Source organism: Anarhichas minor, unplaced genomic scaffold, assembly GCF_050575085.1.
Source record: "Anarhichas minor isolate MPS153535 unplaced genomic scaffold, ASM5057508v1 ptg000073l, whole genome shotgun sequence".
NCBI classification, from domain to species: domain Eukaryota; kingdom Metazoa; phylum Chordata; class Actinopteri; order Perciformes; family Anarhichadidae; genus Anarhichas; species Anarhichas minor.
Genome location: NW_027466519.1, coordinates 6968087 through 6989861, shown reverse-complemented (window position 1 = coordinate 6989861; position 21775 = coordinate 6968087). Strand labels below are relative to the sequence as shown.

Sequence of the window (21775 nt, the reverse complement as noted above, 5' to 3'; positions counted from 1 at the left end):
AGGCCTGACGATTCTTCAGTATGTTTGTACAGTATTCAATAATTCCAACCGTACATGCTTTTTTTCTGAAGGGGCATGTCCAGTCCATTGTCAGATTGTTTGTTTCGGAAAGTATAAAAACCTGTTACCCATTTGTGTTCTGATTGCTTTAAAATGTGAATTACGTCATGTTACATTTATTCATGAACTGCAACTTTTCTTCTTTCTCAGATACCTGAGGTGCAAAGATGAATCGGCATCGTGTGGACTCCCTGGGGCCTGACGATGAGGTCATGCCGTACAGCGACGACGAGACGGATGACGAACTGGAGGCAAGCTCTGAAGAGGAACCAGAAGAAGAGCCGCCAGGAGCCCCGCTGCCCCCTGTGGAAGCTAAACCCAGCGGTGAGACGCTTAAGACACACTTATGACTTTCTTTTAATTTAATCTTTGAGTGAACTTCACACTCATAAGAAGATGGACCAGTTTAATTTAGTGCGTTGTACAAAAACTTTAATTCTGTAGTTTACATTTTAGTGAAGGAGACCATATTCCATATTGTTTTCTGTTTCAGAGATGGGGTGGAAGGTGAAAGCCAACGACCGACCTTATCACCAGCTGCCAGAGTTTCAGAAAAAAGTCTTCCTATGCATCAAGAAGAGCAGATACTCTGTAAGTTCTGTCATGCCTGACATAAAACCGCTGTTTATGGGACTTTAATGGTCCGAAGGCGCCTTTATCCTCATCCTTGTTGGTCCTGGTGGAAACTAATCCTGAGCATATAAAGCATGGCTGACACACCCTGGACAAAGACATTTTGTGTTTGGCATGTTTTAAATGGGCCGTTTATCATGCAGTCTATATTTCAAATCATTCATCAGTGATTAGATAGATTTTCTTCCTTCAAGGCTGTCATTGGTTTCAGTTCATTTTAGTGGTGCAACAGATCATAAAACACTTGGTTTGGATCGTATGACGGATCGGTTCACAGGGAGCAAATATAACTTTTAGAGATCTCAGATGATCTTTTTTTTCCACCGATACTAATTGCTGATCATTGATGATCCATAATGGCAGATACAGATCCCTTTTGTGGTTCATTATAGCAGCTCCAGACTATTTTATTTTTTTGCCACCGTCCCAAAAATCATTTCAACCGCTCTGAAGTCAGTAAACCATCAGACATTCTAAATGTTATCCTTTTACTTTGTTATAGTTTTCCTTCATAAAAACAAGGAAGTAAAAGATTGTATATTAGTAGTTTTAATGATGTATTATAAGCTGCTTATAGCTAGTGTTAGCAGGTCATAATTCATCTCTAATATCTCTTTGTTGTTGTGAAAACATCTCCTTCAAACAACTAGATTCTCACCAACACTACATTTTACGAGATTACGTGTGAACACATCATAACGTTATCATTTATTTACCTTCGCCTAATACTCTTTCACTGAACAGAGCCTGAACGCATCGTAATGTAACTCCTGTCAATTTCAAACTACTGCACGTATCACACATCGACAATAGTCCGTTACACCACTAGTTCATTTCTATCACAATCAACCTACAGAGAATTACACTTGCAGTAGAGAGTGGATTGATGAGTCAACATTTCCTGGTAGTTTTTCGTCTACGTTACTTTGTCATTGTGGGTTATGCAACGGTGTTTAAGGCTGGAAAAGAGCAATGCATCTACAAGTCATACTGATAGAGATGCAAACCTGCAAGAGTCGGTTAGTAAATACTACGCTTCTGTGAGACTGTGTGATCTGCAGCTATTGCATGTCAGAATCAACCTGAAGGATGATTTTGGAAAATTTTTAAAAAGCAAAAGACTCAAAACTGAGACCCAAACTCGTCCCGTACCCACGTCTTTTATGACCAGATCCAACTGGTGCTACAAAAATGTTGAGCCCCAAAAGAGACAATTATTGGACAGCGATACATGCCAACATATCGTGTTACAGCAGCACATACGGATACGTCCTAAAATCCGGAAAGAGAAAAGCAAATGCGAGTTACGCAGATATATCCATCTTCAGCTTGCTGCTATTATCAAACATTAGCCACCATCAGCTAAAGGTCACACTAGACAAAGTAAAGCTGAAGTTATACTTTGCGAGTCTGCTGGAGTCTGTGTTGACATCAGAGGGTGTACGTCTGGGTTCAGTGCGTGGACAAGTCTGATACAAGCGTTGATGTAGCGATCGACTGCGTGTGTGGAATGCTTCCTCCAAGCCGACAGGGTAAAGAGAACTACTTTTCGTCCTTGGTAACCACAGCGGCCTGTGTACGTGTCCCTTTAGGAGTATAAAAGACTGCACCAGCAAAACCTCTTATTGTATTGGATCAGTGGGTGTTTTATTGCTCATCAACGTAACTTTTCATTCGTAAGAGGAAAACTGTGCTATTTCCTCATTCAAAAGTAACATGGTTAAACTTTAAATCATATGAATGTTACAGCTGGCAGGTTATCAATGTGCTACTTTTGTAATTTCTGGTCTCTTAGCAAGACAAAGTGACCTCTTTTTAACTATTAAACCCTTTTTAAATGAAATGTATGCACCATAAGTAGATAAGATCAGTATTACTGAGCAAACAAAAGCATGTGTAAGATGGGCATCAATACGCATTAACCGACTTCATACTACACATGTCTATGAGGCCAGGTTGCTGCAATATTTGACATAATTACCAAAGAACAGTGAGTGTAAAACAAGAATCGCAGGTTGAATTTGATGAACAACACCAACAAGGAAGTCGGCTGTGTTAATTTGATATTATGTGTGCTTCCTCCTCACCTCTGTTTTTGCTGAGTCATTTGAGAGTTTTTGTGTCGTCGGTCTTCGTGGAGGATGAAAGCTGATCATCCAGCTGAGCCGACCTGTATCTCACTAATAGACACAGCGAGACTCTGTGGGACTGAAGCCACAACATGTTTCGAAGAACAGTAACCCTTTGTGCATTCTAGAGTCCGAGATCTACCAGAAAGCTGGTGGAGTTGTCAGAGTTCCGATGGTTGTCTGTAATGAAATGCAGCTCTTGTCTTATTACTGATGTCCCTACTAACTGGGCCACTGCCTGCACAGTCAACCCAGACACTTGCTAGTGCTTCTGTTGTAGAGGAGACATTTCAGCAAAGTGATACTCTAACCATGTCACCTGTCCACCTACTTTTGGTCTGGGACCGTTTTCCCTGGTTTAGGCTAGTTCCATTGTTATTTATGAAGCATCCGATGATATTTTTAGACCGTAGTGTTCTTCCAACTTTGTCGCAACACTTTGTTTGAAAATAAAACGTTTCCCCATAAACATTTCCCCAGTTTGGTGTGGTAGAAGTTGATTGTCCTGAACTCAAGCCCATCCAACACTTTTGGGGTCAGAACGATTGATGTTGTTCTGTGAAACAAAACTCTCAGAACAGATCTGGAGCTGGTAGGGCTTCAGTGTCTTGGTGGGGGACACCGTGGGAGGGACGGACTTGCCGCTGAGTGGAAACCAGGCTGTAACGTAAAAGTTCAGATGGTTCTCCTCTGCTGCAACACAGCACTGCCTCAGTACTACCGACACCATGAGAACTGACGATTCAGGACAAATGGTTCAAGGTGCAATTGGTTTTCCCAATTAAATGCATACTGCAGGCAAGAGTACGTACTTTGTAAAGGCAGCTGCCTCCAATAAGGAAGTGCCTTAAACTTGCATCCTCTCTAATGGCCAGCAGGGGGCATCTCCTCTTGTTGCATAAAGAAGTCTGGTTGTATGGAAGTCTATGAGAAAATGACTCTACTTCTCTCTTGATTTATTACCTCAGTAAACATTGTAAACATGAGTTTATGGTCTCAATCTCTAGTTTCAAGTCTTCTTCAATACAGCATGATGTTCATTTAGTAAGTTATGTTCCAAATATGGTCACTCGTGCTCCCTGGTTGCAAAAAAAAATAATTGTGGTGGCCAAAATCCAAGATGGTGACTGCCAAAATGCCAAACTCAAGGCTTCAAAACCGCAATCCGCAAATCGATGTGTGACGTCACCTCGACTGCATCCACTTCTTATAGACAGTATAGAGTAAAACTAAAAAAATGCTCGAAATCCATGCAACAGAGTATATTAAGGGGGTCAAGGGTCAAAACAGCCTACTAAGCACTTTGAAACACATTTTTTTTGTTATGAATTTAAAGAGATGAGTAAGCTGGATGACATCACTATGACATCATCAGGGTTATTTTCTCAGAGTATCTCACTGATCATGCAACTGTTCTCACAGGTTGAGTAGTATTCCTGATGACCAACAAACTGCTCTTCATGTGTAAAAGTGGCGTAGTGCCCCTTTTTAAGAGTTTATCAGCACAGGATAAAAAATACTAACTCACTCTGCACCCATCATATCATTGTGTTTCTTCTCTGCAGGAAAACTCCATCAAGACGTACAAGTACAACGTCCTCACCTTCCTCCCTCTGAACCTGTACGAGCAGTTTAAGAGAGTCGCCAACCTCTATTTCCTGGCTCTGCTCATCTTACAGGTACATCTGAAAAGAGAGTAACCTCCTGTCTTCTGATGTATAGTGCTGCAATAAAAAAAGGACCAGTAAGTACCATCAACTGTTTTTTTTGTTTGTTTTTTTGTTAGATTATTCCGGACATTACTACTCTGCCCTGGTACACCACACTGATTCCTCTGGTGGTGGTGCTGGGAGTCACTGCCATCAAAGACCTGGTGGACGATCTGGTAATACTTCTCTTTTGGAAAGACGCGCACGCGCACACACACACACACACACACTGCTAAATCCATGTGAGGTTTTATCATTGTAATACTGTAATACAAAATTAAATGTATAATATTAAATAAATATGATTTCATATTTACACAAGTTTGTTAATTGTTGATGCAAAGGAGTGCAAAAAAATCAATTTCAGACAAAGATCTAGAAATCAATTGATTGCTGTTCAAGCTCCAGTACATTACCACGTGATTACATAAGTAGGAAGTTATCCGTCTTGTCCTGACATCTTTTTATTTAAAATTCTTCCAGGCGCGGCACAGGATGGATAAGGAGATCAACAACAGGAAGTGTGATGTGCTGCTGGACGGCGGGTCAGAACAACAAACATTTTCTATTCGCTTTGAGTTATAAAACAAGATATCCTCTATCTCTAAATACTGACGCCATTTTTGAGAAATGCCAGTAGCTGGAGTTCTCGGTTGACCACGTGTTTTCGAATCAGAACATTAAACGTTAAAAGAAGTATTTTGAGCATTTATTTAGCATTTTGAAATAAATCTACTTTGACATCTGACACATATCAAATTGTGTTTTGTGTTGTATTTGAGGTTTGTTCTTGTACAATGTGGGCCAGTAAGTGGAAGCTCCCCAAACCTTCTTGTCCTCCATTTAAAAAAAGAGAACAACATACAAATATAAAAACTCTGATCGGTCTCTGCTTCAGGTTCCAAGAGTTGAAGTGGAGAAACCTCCAGGTTGGAGACGTGGTTCGTCTGAAGAAGAACGACTTCATTCCGGTATGATGATTTATGATCATTTTCTTTCTGAAATGTGTAACAGTAACTTGGCTGACTGACTGAAGCAGGTAAACGGATCAAATGCCCTCGTGTGACTTCCTGCAAGTTCCAGCTGACCCACAGTGGCACCTCGAAACCATCAGAAATGTCTTTGTTAATCGTTGACAACTTTGAGAAAATTATTATTTTTTATCTAATTTTCATAGACCTGTAGTTATTTTTAAAACATTTTATGTTCAATCTATCAACAGTTATTCTACCTGGTTACATCGGTCACAATAGTTGGGTAGCGATAACGTGGCTAACTGCTGTAGATCTGTTCAGGTTCACGGTCAGTCAGTAAGCACATATTAAAGCGAGGGTAGGTAATGTTTTTAAATATATTATATTCCATTTCTGCTTAATAGATCCCTCTAAATCCTACACACTGGCCTTTTTGAAGCAGGGCAGAAATGCAGCAGAAAGCAGATGTGTGGTCTAAACACTTCCGAATGCTTGATGAATTGCCTTTTTTTTTTTTTTTTTAATTTGTATATCTTTTGTATCCTCTTCAGGCTGACATCCTGCTGTTATCCAGCTCCAACCCAAACAGCCTCACCTATGTAGAAACAGCTGAGCTCGACGGGTAAGACTCTATGACATTTTTTTGTTTTACCAGAATCACATAATTGTTATCGTAATTTAGTGTTAAGGACACTTCGTTTTGAACTGTAATAATGACTGCGCTATTCAATTGGAATACATTCTGTTTAGAGATACTGCTGCTCAGCGTTCTTTGTTCTGACAAGTTTTAGTTTGAGCCGTATTTTCTTCAAGAGTTCAGTCAACACATTACGCACCGATAAGAGGAGAGCAAATGTGTAAAGAGCTTCTGCCAAGAGCTAAACAAACTGCCAAGCTCGGCCTTGTGACCAGTGTGACCGTATGTTCTGCGATTAAGTGAGAAACGCCTTTGAAATCAAACAGAGGCCTACATGTGGCTCTAATGGAACTATTAACTAGCTATGTGGCACGCAGCTTGCATCAGAGAATTACATTTTTTTTTTTTTTCATAAATAAGCTTTATTTATCTTGACTGATCACGTTATTTCCTAACAACAAGTGAAATTAAACATTTACCTGTGATTGTGCTTTCCTCAGGGCTTGGTTTTCAGTACTTTTTACGTATGTTTTTTTTTCCCCTTCAGGGAGACCAACCTGAAGTTTAGGCTGGGACTCAGAGTGACCGATGAGAGGCTGCAGGAGGTGCGTCAGCTGGCTGAGTTTAATGGTAGGCACGCTTCACCACTACAAGCCAAGGTTATTTGCATAAACCTGATTCACTTTTAGTCACTCAGACTTTTAAAGTGAAATATAAATAATTATAAAAGTATGAAATTATTTATCCTTTGTCTCTCCCGAAGCTCTGATCGAGTGCGAGGAGCCAAACAACCGCCTGGACAAGTTCGTGGGGACGATGCTGTGGGAACAGGAGCGCTACCCTCTGGACCTGGACAACATGCTGCTCCGAGGCTGCACGATCCGAAACACAGAGGTGTGTCACGGCCTGGTCATCTTCGCAGGTGAGAACCCCTCGACACGAGATGACATCACTGCAGAAATCCGAAATTTGTGAAAAGGGCATTGTTCACCTTTTGATATGTGATGTCATAGGAGCTGACACCAAAATCATGAGGAACAGCGGAAAGACGAGGTTCAAGAGGACCAAAATTGACGAGCTGATGAACTACATGGTTTACACGGTAAGACAAGTAGGAGGCGAAATTCATCAGCATCACAATTCATTTATTTTTTTCATTCCTCTCCTTTAATCGTCTGTCTTCCTTGTCAGCTACAACGGCGTATCTGAGTTTTAAATTTGCGAGACAAAAACTGAGCTGGTTCTTGTCAAGGAACTATATCTTTGCAAGGTTCGATCAACCTCATCACACCGTAGATGCCACCTTCTAAAGACTGCGGGACGTGAGCCGCCGAGTGCAAAAATGTTAATTATTATTATTTATTTATGTTCATAAACGAACACAGAAAGAACATGATATAAAACGTATGTATGAATCTTTCAGGACCTTCACTTCGGACATCGTAAACGGCAATCTTCAGGATTTATCAGATAACCCATTGGCAAAATAATGCGCACAACAGGCCCAACATGAAGATAAAGTACAATGTCGGCATTCATAAAATGACCCAAAAAGGACAACAGAAAACACGTATATGTATCTTTCAGGTACTTCGCCTCGCTCAGAGGTCATCCTTAACAATACAATACAACTTTGGACGCAACTAAATTCAGACGATGGCTGGCGTTACTACGGTTTCGCGCTCGGCGGCTCGCGTTACAGCAGTGTTTAAAGGTTGCATCTGTTGTGTGATGAGGTTGGTCCAACTTTTTTTCACATACATTTATGCTTTTATAGTCTTGGACAATATTATATTTTCTTCTTGTAAATTTACGACTTTGATCTCATAAATTCATAATATTCCGACATTCTTTTACCTACAATGGCCCTAATATACCGTCGTCTTCGGCTGCATGTTCTTTGTGTGGTTTATCAATATCACTGGGGCTTTTTGATAGTCATTGTGTAACCGCATTTCTGTTCCCTCGCTTTAGATCTTCGTGCTGCTGATCCTGGTGGCGGCAGGTCTGGCCATCGGGCACTCCTTCTGGTACGAGGAGATCGGCGAAAAGGCCTGGTATCTGTACGACGGCAAAGACCAGAGCGCCGCCTACAGAGGCTTCCTCAGCTTCTGGGGATACATCATTGTCCTTAACACCATGGTGCCCATTTCGCTATACGTCAGGTGAGTAAATCCTTACCCACGTATTTAGGTGGATAAGTAGTGTCAAGGATACTGGATTTGAGTATGGACGTTACGTTCCCCTTCCTGTAGTTTGAAGGTTTGTGTAAAAGGGAGGTCTTTCTGGCTGCAACAATTAAACACCTCTGTTACTAAAAGCTGATTTCAGAGAAGCCCTCCTACTACGGGCCTTGTCATAGACAGTGTAAAGTATCTACGCTCCATGGAAAAGATGACTTATACCACAGAATTACTGTATTCTGACTGCAAAAAGACATGAGTGAAATGAGATTGTTACGACTCTCAGGAAACCTTTGCTTTGTCCCTCCCCTCAATGCAGACTGGCCAAACATAGCGTAGAATCGTCCGGCACTGACCAGCGTCCGATAGACTATCCTGCCCTGCTTCATAGACTCTCATGCAATCGAGAGTTAAGAGTTAGGCTGGTTTGGTGGATTTGGTGCTGGTCAAACGTTGTGTAATAGTAATACTTGCTACCCGCAGAGGTTGGAAGGAGTTTCTACGTAAAAAAAACCAACCTGTGGAGCTAACACTAGCAGCGTACGGTAGCACCTCATTAACTAGCGCTAGCACTTCTATGCTACACGAGCAACTGAAGGTATACTGAATGTATACACATGCTGCTTTTGCTTTTTAATGATTGTAACAGTGAATTAAGACCTGCACAGCTTTGCAGGAACAGCGTTGTTCCTTAATTTCATTGTCTTCTGTCTCGATCGCCAGGTGATGCGGTGGGTCACTTCAACATTGTGTTCTGCAGCTTTAGCTTCTATCTTTATCTTTTTAACTTGTTTTGGCTGCTCAGTCAGTTTGAGATCCTGGATTTATCCTTCAAACACATATTGTAGACCCTTCTGTCTGCTAACCTCCGAAGTCGCTTTTCCGATCGTCCAAAAATGAGATGATATAACTCCAGGGAGTGCAGTTAGTGACAGCGTGGGCTCTAAGGTAACGTAGCTCTGACATCTTGTCAGAGTGGCAGCGGGGGGCGGGGCTTAGTTTGAGACTCACTTATCTTTTTTCAGGCTTTGAGAGAGAGTAGCTCATGTTCACAAATATTGATTGAACTTCTCTAGGCCATGGACGTAACATATGGAAATTCTTAATATAGTTGGTTTTACCCTTTTTTTTTTTAAATGTGAAAAAAAAATGGCTTTGACCCACATTCAAAATACATTACACCCAAATATCTACTGTTCTCTATTGAGGGTCAGATGTCAACAACATGGCTCAGAGAATTTAACTTTGCTTTCCTCGGGAAAACATCTGTAAGGTGCAGCTATACATCTTCAATTAAAACACTTTACAGTTACAAATGCTCTTTCTAACTTTAACTAACAAACACAGAACAGCATTAGTTGGTTCCTGGTTAGGTTTGATGTCACCGTCGCATTTCATTTTGTCAGTTAGCCAACACAACCAACTGCACTGCATGGCTGCTGCAACTGTCGTCAGACTTGCTAACTAGTTATCCAAGATAACCATGTTGGCAGCAGTGAGGCTTCATAGCATTGCTTTCCTCTTCTCTACCTCGTCACTTTTCCACTCGGCTTCCACAAGAAGACCTGTGGAGTTCTGACACATCGTTGTCAGAGAGCAGCTCCACCTCCAAGAAGTTATTGTCTAAATTAAAATCCATCTCCTGTTTGCTTTGTGCTCAGTGTGGAGGTGATTCGTCTGGGCCAGAGCAAGTTCATCAACTGGGACCTGCAGATGTACTACGCAGAGAAAGACACACCGGCTAAGGTACAGCTCAACTCAAGGTTTACTTACTAGCTTTTTAGGCAGTGATATCTTTACCCTGATAATTTTTTCATGAAATCAATGGTTGCCCCCCCCCCCCCCGTACAGGCTCGAACCACCACCCTGAACGAGCAGCTCGGTCAGATCGAGTACATCTTCTCCGACAAGACGGGAACTCTCACACAGAACATCATGCAGTTCAAGAAGTGCACCATCGCTGGACGCAGCTACGGTACCGATCCGCTTTATTTCACTCAAACACAAAAATGCATGTTAATGTTTGATATTTTAGTGAGAACTGAATTGTCACCCTGGCAGAATTAGCGCCTCACTCCCAGTTACTGAAACTCTAACTATGGCCTTTCTCAGTGAGCTCACGCTCTCCAGGTAGAAATGGAAAGAAACTCATTAAGAGGTAAAGAGAAAAGTGAAAGGAGAGCGACACCTGCTGCCTTTATTAGAATGACAACTGTTTTCTTGATACCAAAGCCATCTACAGTGCATATACAACCAGTTTCTGCAGGAACTAATGTATTTTCTCTGCCTGAACCGATTGACAACACTGTGTTATCAGAAAGATGAAGAACGAGCCTTTTAATGATCCATTTGGTCGGAAACCAGTTCAGTGCTGCAAGAAGAAGTTGAATTTAGATAAGGGCAGAGCAGACAAATTGTTGAGTAACAAATCGACAAAAGGCAACAGATTCAAAGTTTGCAAACGGGTTTGCTGTGTTGGAGTCTGTGACACAGGTACAGTGCTTCACAAAGGAAAGGAAACGCGTTAAAACAGACCAAATAAAAAAATACATATGCCGAGGGGCGTGTACAGATGAGCAGGACTCGGCACTAATCTACTGTGCGCAAGAATCTCCAATGCCTTTATTTGGATTGGATTTAGCGTGTTGTTTTTCCCGCCCAGATGTTAAGCAAACATCGGACTTATGTAGAAGTGCAAGTCAGTCCTCTCCAACTAATGTTAACCTGTTGTTTACCTGTGTCCATCTCAACAAATGCCACGCAGGCATCCCATAATCCCCTCCATTTCTAGATTACTATTTCACTGCAATGGGACCGCACTAGGGTTCGCCCAAACAAACTTCACCACAGTTAGACGATACGGTCTCAGCATTGGCTTGTGAGAGCTTCCTAGATTGGCGCCCCAGTATGAAAAACAGCATGTACGAACTTCATGGAAATCAGCAGGAGACAAAAATGGAGATGAAATCAAACCGATGACGAGAGAATATTCTTTATGTGGTACTTCTTCTTTGCCTCTGCACATGTGTATGTGTTCCTACAGCCATGACTCAGTCCTTTGCTCTCCTGTCCACAGGTGACCCGACCACAGCTGAGGGAGTTGTGCTGGACCGAGGAAGGGTAATGTTTAATTAAATATAAATATTGTTGCTATAGAGGAGTTTACTTCCAAAATATCATGATTCACATGTAAGATGTGACAAAAACGTTTTTAAGGTTTATCACACGTGTCTTTGTAGGAGAAAGAAATGACGTAGACAAATTCAATCTCATTCTCAACATATGGAAAGTGATCCATACTTTAGATTGTAAATTGATTTTCAGATATTGATTGAAAATAATAACATGTACTGAAACGGATGAATTACAATTTGTATTTCACAAGTCTTGATTATAAAACTGCTGATATGCCTTTTTAGTGATCAATATAAGACATACAAAACGTGTAGAGTACATATTTTATATTTATTATTTGAGAATAACTTTATTCAAGGAGGAATTGTTAAAACAATTTTAAAAATAATAATCATAAAGCGTATGACACCGATGATCACTATGTATATTAAAATGATGCACAACAAATATAAAAGTACCTCTTCTCATGAAAAAGTTTTTGACTGATAAGCTAAAGAGGAAAAACTATTATTATTCACAACAAAATGATATCGTTTTTTGATCAGTTAACTACTTACGTAACTCACCGGAATAAAAACTGACTATTTCTACTTTTGCCCCTCGTTAGCCGGTCGACTGGAGCTGGAACCAGCAGGCTGACAAAAAGTTCCAGTTCATGGATCATGCTCTGGTTGCCCGTGTCCGATCCGGGAAGGATAAAGATGCTAATGAGTTCTTCAAGCTGCTCTCTCTCTGCCACACCGTCATGGTGGAGCACAAAGAAGGTGATCCTAAGATCCTTAGTTTGGGGCAAAGGGAGTGGAGCTAATGAGTAAACCTGTCTGTCAACCCTAATGCACCCTGAAGAGTATGTTTCCAAGTGTGGTTGTATGAGGTGCTTCTCCATAGTGTCCTACCTCCAGTAGATGGAGACAGGAGTAACAGCACGGGAGCAAAGCGATGTACTGCTGTAGACGTATTTAAGACACCTAAGAAAAGCCATAACCGTTTAAGTGGACAGTATGTTTTCAATGTTTTCACCTCTTTACTTTCCCTTTACACAGCCCTTTCCAACGGGGCACTGAAGCCGTTATCTATGTTCTTTTCAAAGCCACAAGACTCCATGATCAAAAACAGTCATTTTACCTCACAGAACACAGGAGTTGCTGGTCTTCCGCTGCCTTGATTGGTTAGTTATTTTGTGTTAAGTGTAACTTTAGTGTAGCTTTGGTGTTTTTAAAGGATTAGTTTGGATTCCTAACAGTCGCACAATAATAAACAAACTGATCGAGGCAACGGTAGACCTGTGAGGTAAAATCATCGTTTCTATAAATGGAGTCTGGTTGCTTTGAATAGAGCATAGATGGATATAACGGCTTCGGTTCCCGTTGGAAAAGACGTCTGCCGGTAAGATAAAGCTGTGAAAATATAGAATACACCTAAACTGATATTGATTTTTGTAGGAAGCACAAATTGATTTTGCTGCTGCCCAGGTCCACAGCAGTACCCCTGTGCTGGTACTCCAAACTGGGGGCGTGTCGACCGCCATCTACTGTAGGTTACACCCTGACCAGGGATAAATACCTCTTACAACCCCACTTTAAAACATCCAAGGTATCCCTCTGACGCTGCATTAAGCAGTATTTTAGGTATTGTCAATGAATCGAGCACAGACGGGTGCATTACCACAAAAGAGAAAACTGCAGGCGTTGCATCGAACAGGACCTGCTCATGTATGGGTTCACATCTTCCCCCTCAGGCGAACTGGTGTACCAGGCGGCGTCTCCCGACGAGGGCGCCCTGGTGACGGCCGCCAGGAACTTCGGCTACGTTTTCCTGTCTCGCACGCAGGACACCATCACCATCAGGGAGATGGAGCACGAGAGCACCTACGAAATGCTGGCGCTGCTCGACTTCAACTCCGACCGCAAGCGCATGTCCATCATCTGTACGAGTGCACACACACACACACATACGCACGCACACTATTGTGCATACAAATGCATTTCTGATTATGTTTTGGTACAGTAGTTATAATAACAGAAATAATAAGTCGTGACATGCCAGTTGTCAAAAACCTGCTGAGTGCCATTTAGACTTTTAAGTAGACGTTAGTGTTTGAGACTGGCATACAATGATACGGCGTTAGTCCGTCCGGAAGGCTAGCGTTGGAGCAGCTCCTGTTATGCTAGCTGCACAGTCTTGCAGATTTAGCTGTGCTCGACTTTAGATGGACGACTTTATCAACAAATATAAACTTGCACTTCGCCTCCACAGGCGTGAACTACAGTCACAAATCTGCTGATATAAGATTTAAAGGTCCAGTATGTAGCGTCTATTGGCAGAAAATGGAATAGCATATTCATAACAATGTTGTCATTACTGTATAATCACCTGAAGCTAAGAATAATTGTGTTACTGTTGGTTTAGAATGAGCCCTTAGTATCTACATAGGGAGCGGGTCCTCTTTAAGGACAAATAGACCCGTTAGGAACGTGACACACAAAGTTTAGGACTGGTCCTGATTTTGGGACTTGACTCAATAATTCATAGCCAAGGTTAAATACTCTGTTTCTTCTCTCTCTCTCTCTCTCTCTCAGTGAAATTTCCTGACGGTCGCATCCGTCTCTACTGTAAAGGAGCCGACACGGTCATCTACGAGCGTCTTTCCCCAAACTCCAGACACAAAGAAACCACCCAGACTGATCTGGACGTGAGTTGGCAGAACTTTCCTCTCATTTGCACTGCTGTATTTAATACACAGGGTTCGTACGGTCATGGAAAACCTGGAATAGTCATGGAATTTTAAAATGGTTATTTCCAGGCCTGGAAATGTCATGGAAAAAAATAAAATCCCAAAGGTTTTGGAAAAGTCATGGAAATTTGTTATATTCATATTTTCATGTCGTTCATTTGCGCTGGGTTGCCAGCCAGCGTTTCTCACATTGGAGTGAGACGAGGAGAAAATGTGATGTTGTGATCTTCGCAATAGAACATCTTTGACGTGTCGAGTCTTGGCCAATCAGCGTTCAGATGTCTACAGCGTCTTTCCCTCCGTTAAAGTTTAAGTTACGTTATGTCCCGTTACCGTTCATACTTGCTGGGTTAAGTTAACGTCCACTGCATGCGGAACTTTGTCGACTGTTGACGTTCGTCATTATCACGATTTAGAAGGAAAAAACGAAACGTGATGAAACATGCAGCCCCCCCGTGTTCCGGTTCAGTTCACGCGGTCACTCATTAACGTTAAACCGGAACACCGGCGCATCTGGTTGCAGGTTGTTTGTTTTAACTCAAAGTAGGATGAGGATGATTTCGTGGTCAGAATAACTTTCATGACCACGAAACATGAGGACCAGATACTGATGAGATGGTGAGGTCAGAGAGCTTCAGGGAGAGGAGGCTGGTTGTGTAGCGCAGCTTGACGCAGGGCTGAGATGTGAGTGGAGCTGGGCCTGGATAAAGGTGGAGCTGGGCCTGGATAACGGTGGAGGTCTAAACAGACGTGAGTACAGCTTCCTGCTGTCAGTGTTTTAAATACATTGATAAGGCAGGGTATGCTAAATGCAGCCTCTGCTCCAAGGAGATGAACTACAGCAACAAGGGCTCACATGTCCTCTCATCACACTGTACACACTGTTCACTGTAATGACCACAGCCAGTGCACTAACAGTCCCAACAGTCCCACGTTGCTCTCAAGAGCCCTGAAGTAATGAGAGGGTTAAGGTGCCTGTACCTTCATTTCAGCAGGTTGCTAATGCAGAGGTGTGTATAGATCACAGCTATTATTTTACTCTTGATAAGTTACCTTAGCCAGAGTAGATTATCATTTTCATTTAAATAATTGAACTGGATTGAATGCATATTAATTGCAAATAGAAGATAGGCCACAATTCTAACAGCTGTACAGTAACAGTGGAAGTTAATATGAAGCCGTACAGTAACAGGGTTCAATGAAAACTTTGCACTACAAAAGGGAAAGCAATGTGTGCACTAGCTGGATGCTGCTACCTACTAAAGCTCTTATTGATGTGTCAGTGTTATGAATGCCTGTCAACCAGAGTATATTTATAAATGTTTATTCTTTTAATCAAACTTTTGTGTCACTTAAGGTAGACTGTATGCTTTGGAATTCTCATTGTTAGTTTAAAAACTACATTTTCTCACTTTTTCATGTATACACCGAGATTTCACAAAATGTTTGGTCATGGAAATTTGGTTTAAAGTTATTGAAAAGTCATGGAAATCCATTGGTCAAAATGTGTATGAACCCTGAATACAGCTAGTCTTTGAACAGCAGACATATGTAGAGAAACCACAAGATGCGTGTACGCAGCTGTTTTTGTTTTGAAGGAAAACACGGTCTGCTTTTTTGTGCTTCAGGTCTTTGCCAACGCGACGTTGCGGACGCTGTGCTTGTCCTACAAAGACATCAGCACAGGGGAGTACGAAGCCTGGTCCCGGAAACACAAGGAGGCCCAGGTGACCATGTCCGACAGAGACGCCGCCCTCGACCACGTATACGAGCAGATCGAGTGCAACCTGATGGTGAGTGGAAAACAACAAGAACATCTTTTTTTTCTGTTGACCGTGAAGGACTCAGCAGCTCTTTGTTGTTTTTCTCTCCATGTCTCCCTTAAAGGTAGAGTGTGTAGCATCCTGAGGATCTATTTTGTTTTCATTAGTGTAGAATCACCTGAAACGAAGAATGGTTGTGTTTTCATTAGCATAGAATGCCCGTCATATCTACAGAAGGAGCGGGTACTTTCATGTTTTTACATTACCTAATGGTGAGCGGAGGTAGTATTCAGTTTGTTGCAATCTGCAACCTCACTGACGGATGGCACTAAATCCTACACACTGCTCCTTTGGCTCTCTGGTTTTCATTATCTGATTGAAAACCTGTAAAAAGTAACCTGCCGTGTGCCTCTGTTCAGCTGATTGGGGCGACAGCCATCGAGGACAAGTTGCAGGACGGAGTACCAGAGACCATCGCTACACTGGCCAAGGCGGACATCAAGATCTGGGTCCTGACTGGAGATAAGAAAGGTACCATCAGAGTCTGTTAGTTGGCCTGTACTCACGATCATGAGGCAATAAGAACCACTGTCTCAATGGGGGAAAAAAACTCTATTTATTGGTTGAAGTACACTTTTGGAAGTAGGAATGAACCTACCCGTCTTTATAATATTACATAAAACTGGATTAACACCAACCTTCTAAAATTGAATAATGTTGCCGTTAAGCTGCTTCCTTGGTTTGGTACGTAGGAAGTGAGCACTGGAAATGCTGTTTAACAGCTACAGATCAAAGCATTGATCATCTGATCAGAACATGCTGCGGCATCCGCTTCAATTAAAAAACAAAACAATTCTTGTACAATGTTTGCTCCCCTCACTTTGAATGTCTTTCTCCCCAGAAACGGCAGAGAACATCGGATATGCTTGTTCCCTTTTGACAGACGACATGCAGATCCACTACGGAGAAGACATCAAGTGAGTTGATTTAAAATCTATTATCAATGCTAACTGCTATTACTACTCTTATTATATGTATCATATATGTCATGAATATGTTGTTCATTCTGTACACATTACATCTATTGTACTTCTGTCCATCCTGAGAGAGGGATCCTCCTCTGTTGAGTTTTTTCCTGTTCCGATGTGAAGGTCCAATGGCAGAAGATGTCGTATGTACAGATTGTAAAGCCCTCTGAGGCAAATTTGTGATAACGGGCTATACAAATACACTGAATTAAACTGAAATAGAACCGATCCCTCCAGGTTTGTTGCGTGTCTCACCTCTACATCAGGGATGGAAGTCTTTCCCTTTGAGTCGTGTAAGAGTTTGTCTGCTGTACCTGTGTTTGCAGTGAGAAGCTGAGCATTCGTCAGTCCAACCGGAGAAACCAGCCTCAAACTATACGTCGAGGCAAAAAGAAACCCGCGGAGCCTTTCTTCCCCGCGCCGGGCAAAAACGCTCTCGTCATAACCGGAGGATGGCTGGTGAGTTCCATTTTAAGATGAACACCGTTTTCAAATGATGACCAGTTTAGAATTTAGATGTGCAGCTATGGGGGGAGGCGATATTTTCCCCATCAGCCAACATGGTGGATTGTGCTCATCTATTCAGTTTGTTTTTTTCAGAATGAGATTCTGTACGAAAAGAAGAAGAAACGTCGACGTCTCCGCCTGCGTCGTCTTGGAAAGCGAGCGCCTCCCACCAACCCTGGGGACGGACAGCCGATGGACGACTGGGAGAAGGAGATGAGACAGGTGCAGATACGTTAATGTTTAAAAGGTCAACATGATTGCACTGTTTGTGCCGCCACATCACGGGTTGACTTGACAACAAACACGGTGGACTGTCTCCGCAGATCGACTTTGTGGACATGGCCTGTGAGTGCGAGGCGGTCATCTGCTGCCGCGTCACACCGAAGCAGAAGGGAAACGTGGTGGGTTTGGTGAAGAAGTACAAGAAGGCCGTGACGCTGTCCATCGGCGACGGAGCCAACGACGTCAACATGATCAAGAGTAAGGACACAAACTAATTTGCGTTAAAGGACAAACCGTCTTCTGCGTGCTAAGCATTCCCCCCCCCCCCCCCCCCCCCCCCCTCCAGCTGCAGACATCGGGGTTGGCATCAGCGGTCAGGAGGGGATGCAGGCCGTCATGTCCAGCGACTACGCCTTCGCTCAGTTCCGCTACCTACAACGCCTGCTGCTGGTGCACGGACGCTGGTCCTACATCCGAATGTGCAAGTTCCTGCGTTACTTCTTCTTCAAGAACTTCGCCTTCACACTGGTCCACTTCTGGTACTCCTTCTTCAACGGATACTCGGCACAGGTGAGCAGCATTGGTCCCGATCAGGCGGTTTTGACCCATGATCTCATTTAGACGTTTAGATTTTCCTTCATAATTATTCATTTGAATGAATTGCCCATTAGATTCTATTTCTTCCGTATACCTTGACATTTTGGCCTCTAGGCCTTTTGAGATGGTCTCTGTGTCAGTTTAGGTGATCATAGAGTAAAGTCTTGTCTGACTTGGCTGTGAGACAGACCACACCTCGGACCCAGGCAGCAACCTCTGCTTCTGAAAAGTGAAGCCAATGTGGAAGTGGCTTAACCTGCGTTCTCTCTATTGGCCATCAGGGGATTTAAACTCCTCTGGTTTAAAAAAACAAAAAGTCAGATTGTATAGAAGTCTATGAGAAAATGACTCTACTTCTCTTGATTTATTACCTCAGTAAACATTAGTTTATGGTCTCAATCTCTAGTTTCATGTCTTCTTCAATACAGCATGATGTTCATTTAGTAAGTGATGGTCCATTTAGAGTCAAATAGACCTTAAAGCAGGGAATGCTTTAGGGCTTTGTCGTGTTCCTTCTGGTTGCAAAAAAAACAACAAGATGGCGACGGCCAAAAATTGAGGCTTCAAATTTGTAGTCTACAAACCAATGGGTGACATCATGGAGACTACGTCCACTTCTTATATACAGTCTATGGCTGGACCCTCCTATCAGAACTTGCGTAACGTGCAGAGGTGATCAATATGGGGCAAGGGACCAAACGCACTGACTATTGTTCCCCTGTCTGCAGGTCACCTATGAAGACTGGTTCATCACTCTCTACAATCTGGCTTACAGCAGCTTACCTGTTCTGCTAGTTGGACTTCTTGACCAGGTAATAAACAGCCTTTGTTGTGGACACAAAGTACAGTACAGAAAAAGGTCATTGGCTGCGGGTACACTACTGGTTTTACAAATTACATTTCATTTTAAGTTTTTTGGGTAAATCTTCATTAAAAGTATCATTTTTAATACTTTAATAAACATTGCAGTTTTTTTACTCTGTAAATTCACGGCCAAGTAATTAGTACAGCTGACATTTTACATGTGAAAGTAAATGTGTAAGAGAAGACTTAGGTCAATGTGTTAGAATTAAAAACTGAACTTTGTTAACCCTCCTCCTCCTCTCGCTGCAGGACGTTAACGACAAAATGAGCCTAAAATTCCCCAAACTCTACCTGCCCGGCCAGCAGGGGGCGTTGTTCAACTACAAGAACTTCTTCATCAGCTTGTTCCACGGCATCTTCATCTCGCTCATCATCTTCTTCATCCCCTACGGGGCCTTCCTGCAGACCATGGGGCAGGACGGAGAGGCCCCCTCCGACTACCAATCCTTGGCCGTCGTCACCGCCTCGTCGCTCGTTTTTATCGTCAACCTGCAGGTGAGCCACGTTCAGTTTGAGGGCGTGTGACCGGTTCTGGCAGCCCAGATGAGAGCATGCTAATATGCTAACATTTGGATCAGCTAAAATTTATGGTCAGATTCAGTAAGATTTGATTTTTCCTTGTTCATGAATGGTATTAGCTTGAAGTAACAAATTATAAAAGAAATAATTTGAAACACTGAATCAGAAACGAATATATATGATGCTGTCATTGTGGAATATTGGGTTTGTCCAACCTTTAAAGCTACTTAAGGAGAAGTATAAGGTGGAAGTTGGATTTATTTTTACGTGAATGACCTGCTGACCTTCGTCATCTCCTTCCCCTCTTGTTCGTCAGATCTCTCTGGATACCTCCTACTGGACCTTCGTCAACTGCTTCGCGGTCCTGGGCAGCATAGCCATCTACTTTGGCATCATGTTTGACATCCACAGTGCCGGGATCCACGTCATCTTCCCTGCACCGTTCACCTTCACCGGTCAGTCGCCGAGCATCCACCACAGTGCGACGCGGTTAATTCAGCTCGCCCGGCTTTATAGTCTCCACCCCGAAAACACTCAGTGTTGCTTCAGAAGTTGCTTCTGAAAGTTGTATTTATTTTTTGAAAAATCTCAGGAACCCAGGATTTTCCGCCACAATTGGCCAATAGTATCGTAGCTAAGAAACGAATTAAAGTGCCACATCAAACCTCGCCGTCTTCGCGATTCTCATGGTGCGTATATTTGTTGTTTGCAGGTGCAGCGTCGAACGCTCTGCGTCAGCCCTACCTGTGGTTAACCATCATCCTGACTGTGGGCATCAGCCTGCTGCCCGTCATCTGCATCCAGTTCCTCTATAAAAGCATTTGGCCCTCTGTAGGAGATAAGGTACGACCGACATGCTACTGGTCTGTCTTTAAAAGGAAATGGTCATAAAATGTCATTTCTCCCAACACGGCAGTGTTTCTTTAATGTTCCCTGCTCATTTCTCATCATCCCCCCCCAGATCCAGAGGAACAGGAAGAGGTACGAGATGGAGATGGAAGAGGAGGAGAGGAAGAAGCCGCCGCCCTTCGAGCGCGGCCGACGTTCCCGCCGCTCCGCCTACGCCTTCTCTCACTCCCGCGGCTACGCCGACCTCATCTCGTCCGGGCGCAGCATCCGGCGGCGCCCGACGGCCCGCGGCGGACCCCAGGACAGCATCAGGGAGGTTCCCCAGAGAGAGGCCGAGAACATCTGATGGAGCCGAGCGTGAGACGGAGCAGAACTGTATCCAGAAGGGGTTTTAAATATTTGGGAAAGTTCGAGGAGCGCTTAGTTCATCCTTGTTTTTCGCAGCTTAAATGGTCAACATCGGAAACGGCGCAGAAACAAACTGCAGCCCGGTTGGAGTTTAGAGCGACCTCTTTCTTGAAGAAAGTTAAATGAAGCGCTACTGAATGTGTCTCCAGTCTGACTCCACTGCCTCCAGTTCCTCCTCTTTGCACAGACTCTTTGTTAAAATTCAGATGGAAAAAAAAAAAAGCTCACCGACGACACGACCGCATTACCGGGGTTTTAGGTCATGCAGCGACTGTGTGACTGACAATGTTGTTTAACTCAGGATTTTTAAATAGAGAAGCCTTGTTTTTAGTCCGTTTGTCATTGCGGGATGTGTGGCTGGACGTGGAGCCGTAACGTTATTTAATATGATGCTTATTTTTGGCATTCATAGTTTTAGCCGGATGTCTGCGGAGCACTTGATATGTTAGTGTTTTATTCAAATTTAATAATATATATTTATGCCAGTCAATTTGTCCGTTATCTGCATGAAATCAGACATCTTAGTTCAGTTTCACTTCCGTCCGTTAAGATGCAAATCCAAAGGTTTTCCTTCAAATTAAAACGGGCTGAAGCTAAACATATCAAGGTATGCTCTTTTAATGTTTTATTATAAATAATGGTGGGATGCTACTATGCCAGGTGGTTGGATGTTCTAAAGTGTCTTAATTTAAAAACAACTTGTAAATAGTGATCTTCTCTCCTGTGCTGCATCACATGTCCCAAGTGTCCTTACAGATGGATGCTGTCGTCGCTACCTTAAGGAACCTCCACCTTTTTGTTTCCGCCTTGAAATCTTTTAAATG

At 42.8% G+C, this 21775-nt stretch overlaps 1 protein-coding gene across 1 annotated transcript; it reads left to right on the top strand.

Moving 5' to 3' along the window:
* Positions 1–227: 227 nt before the first annotated feature.
* Positions 228–21180, top strand: atp8b1 (ATPase phospholipid transporting 8B1). Its single transcript, XM_076079922.1, has 29 exons — positions 228–384; positions 554–651; positions 4388–4501; positions 4609–4707; positions 5015–5076; positions 5430–5502; positions 6057–6127; positions 6690–6772; positions 6906–7064; positions 7156–7244; positions 8117–8307; positions 9987–10071; positions 10177–10300; positions 11402–11445; positions 12068–12224; positions 13199–13387; positions 14040–14152; positions 15823–15987; positions 16377–16488; positions 16859–16934; positions 17312–17444; positions 17586–17714; positions 17816–17972; positions 18061–18284; positions 19040–19123; positions 19425–19670; positions 20011–20149; positions 20407–20537; positions 20656–21180. The coding sequence occupies exons 1-29, from the start codon at positions 228–230 to the stop codon at positions 20887–20889; spliced, it is 3738 nt and encodes a 1245-aa protein (XP_075936037.1). The 3' UTR covers positions 20890–21180.
* The last annotated feature ends 595 nt before the right edge of the window (positions 21181–21775 follow it).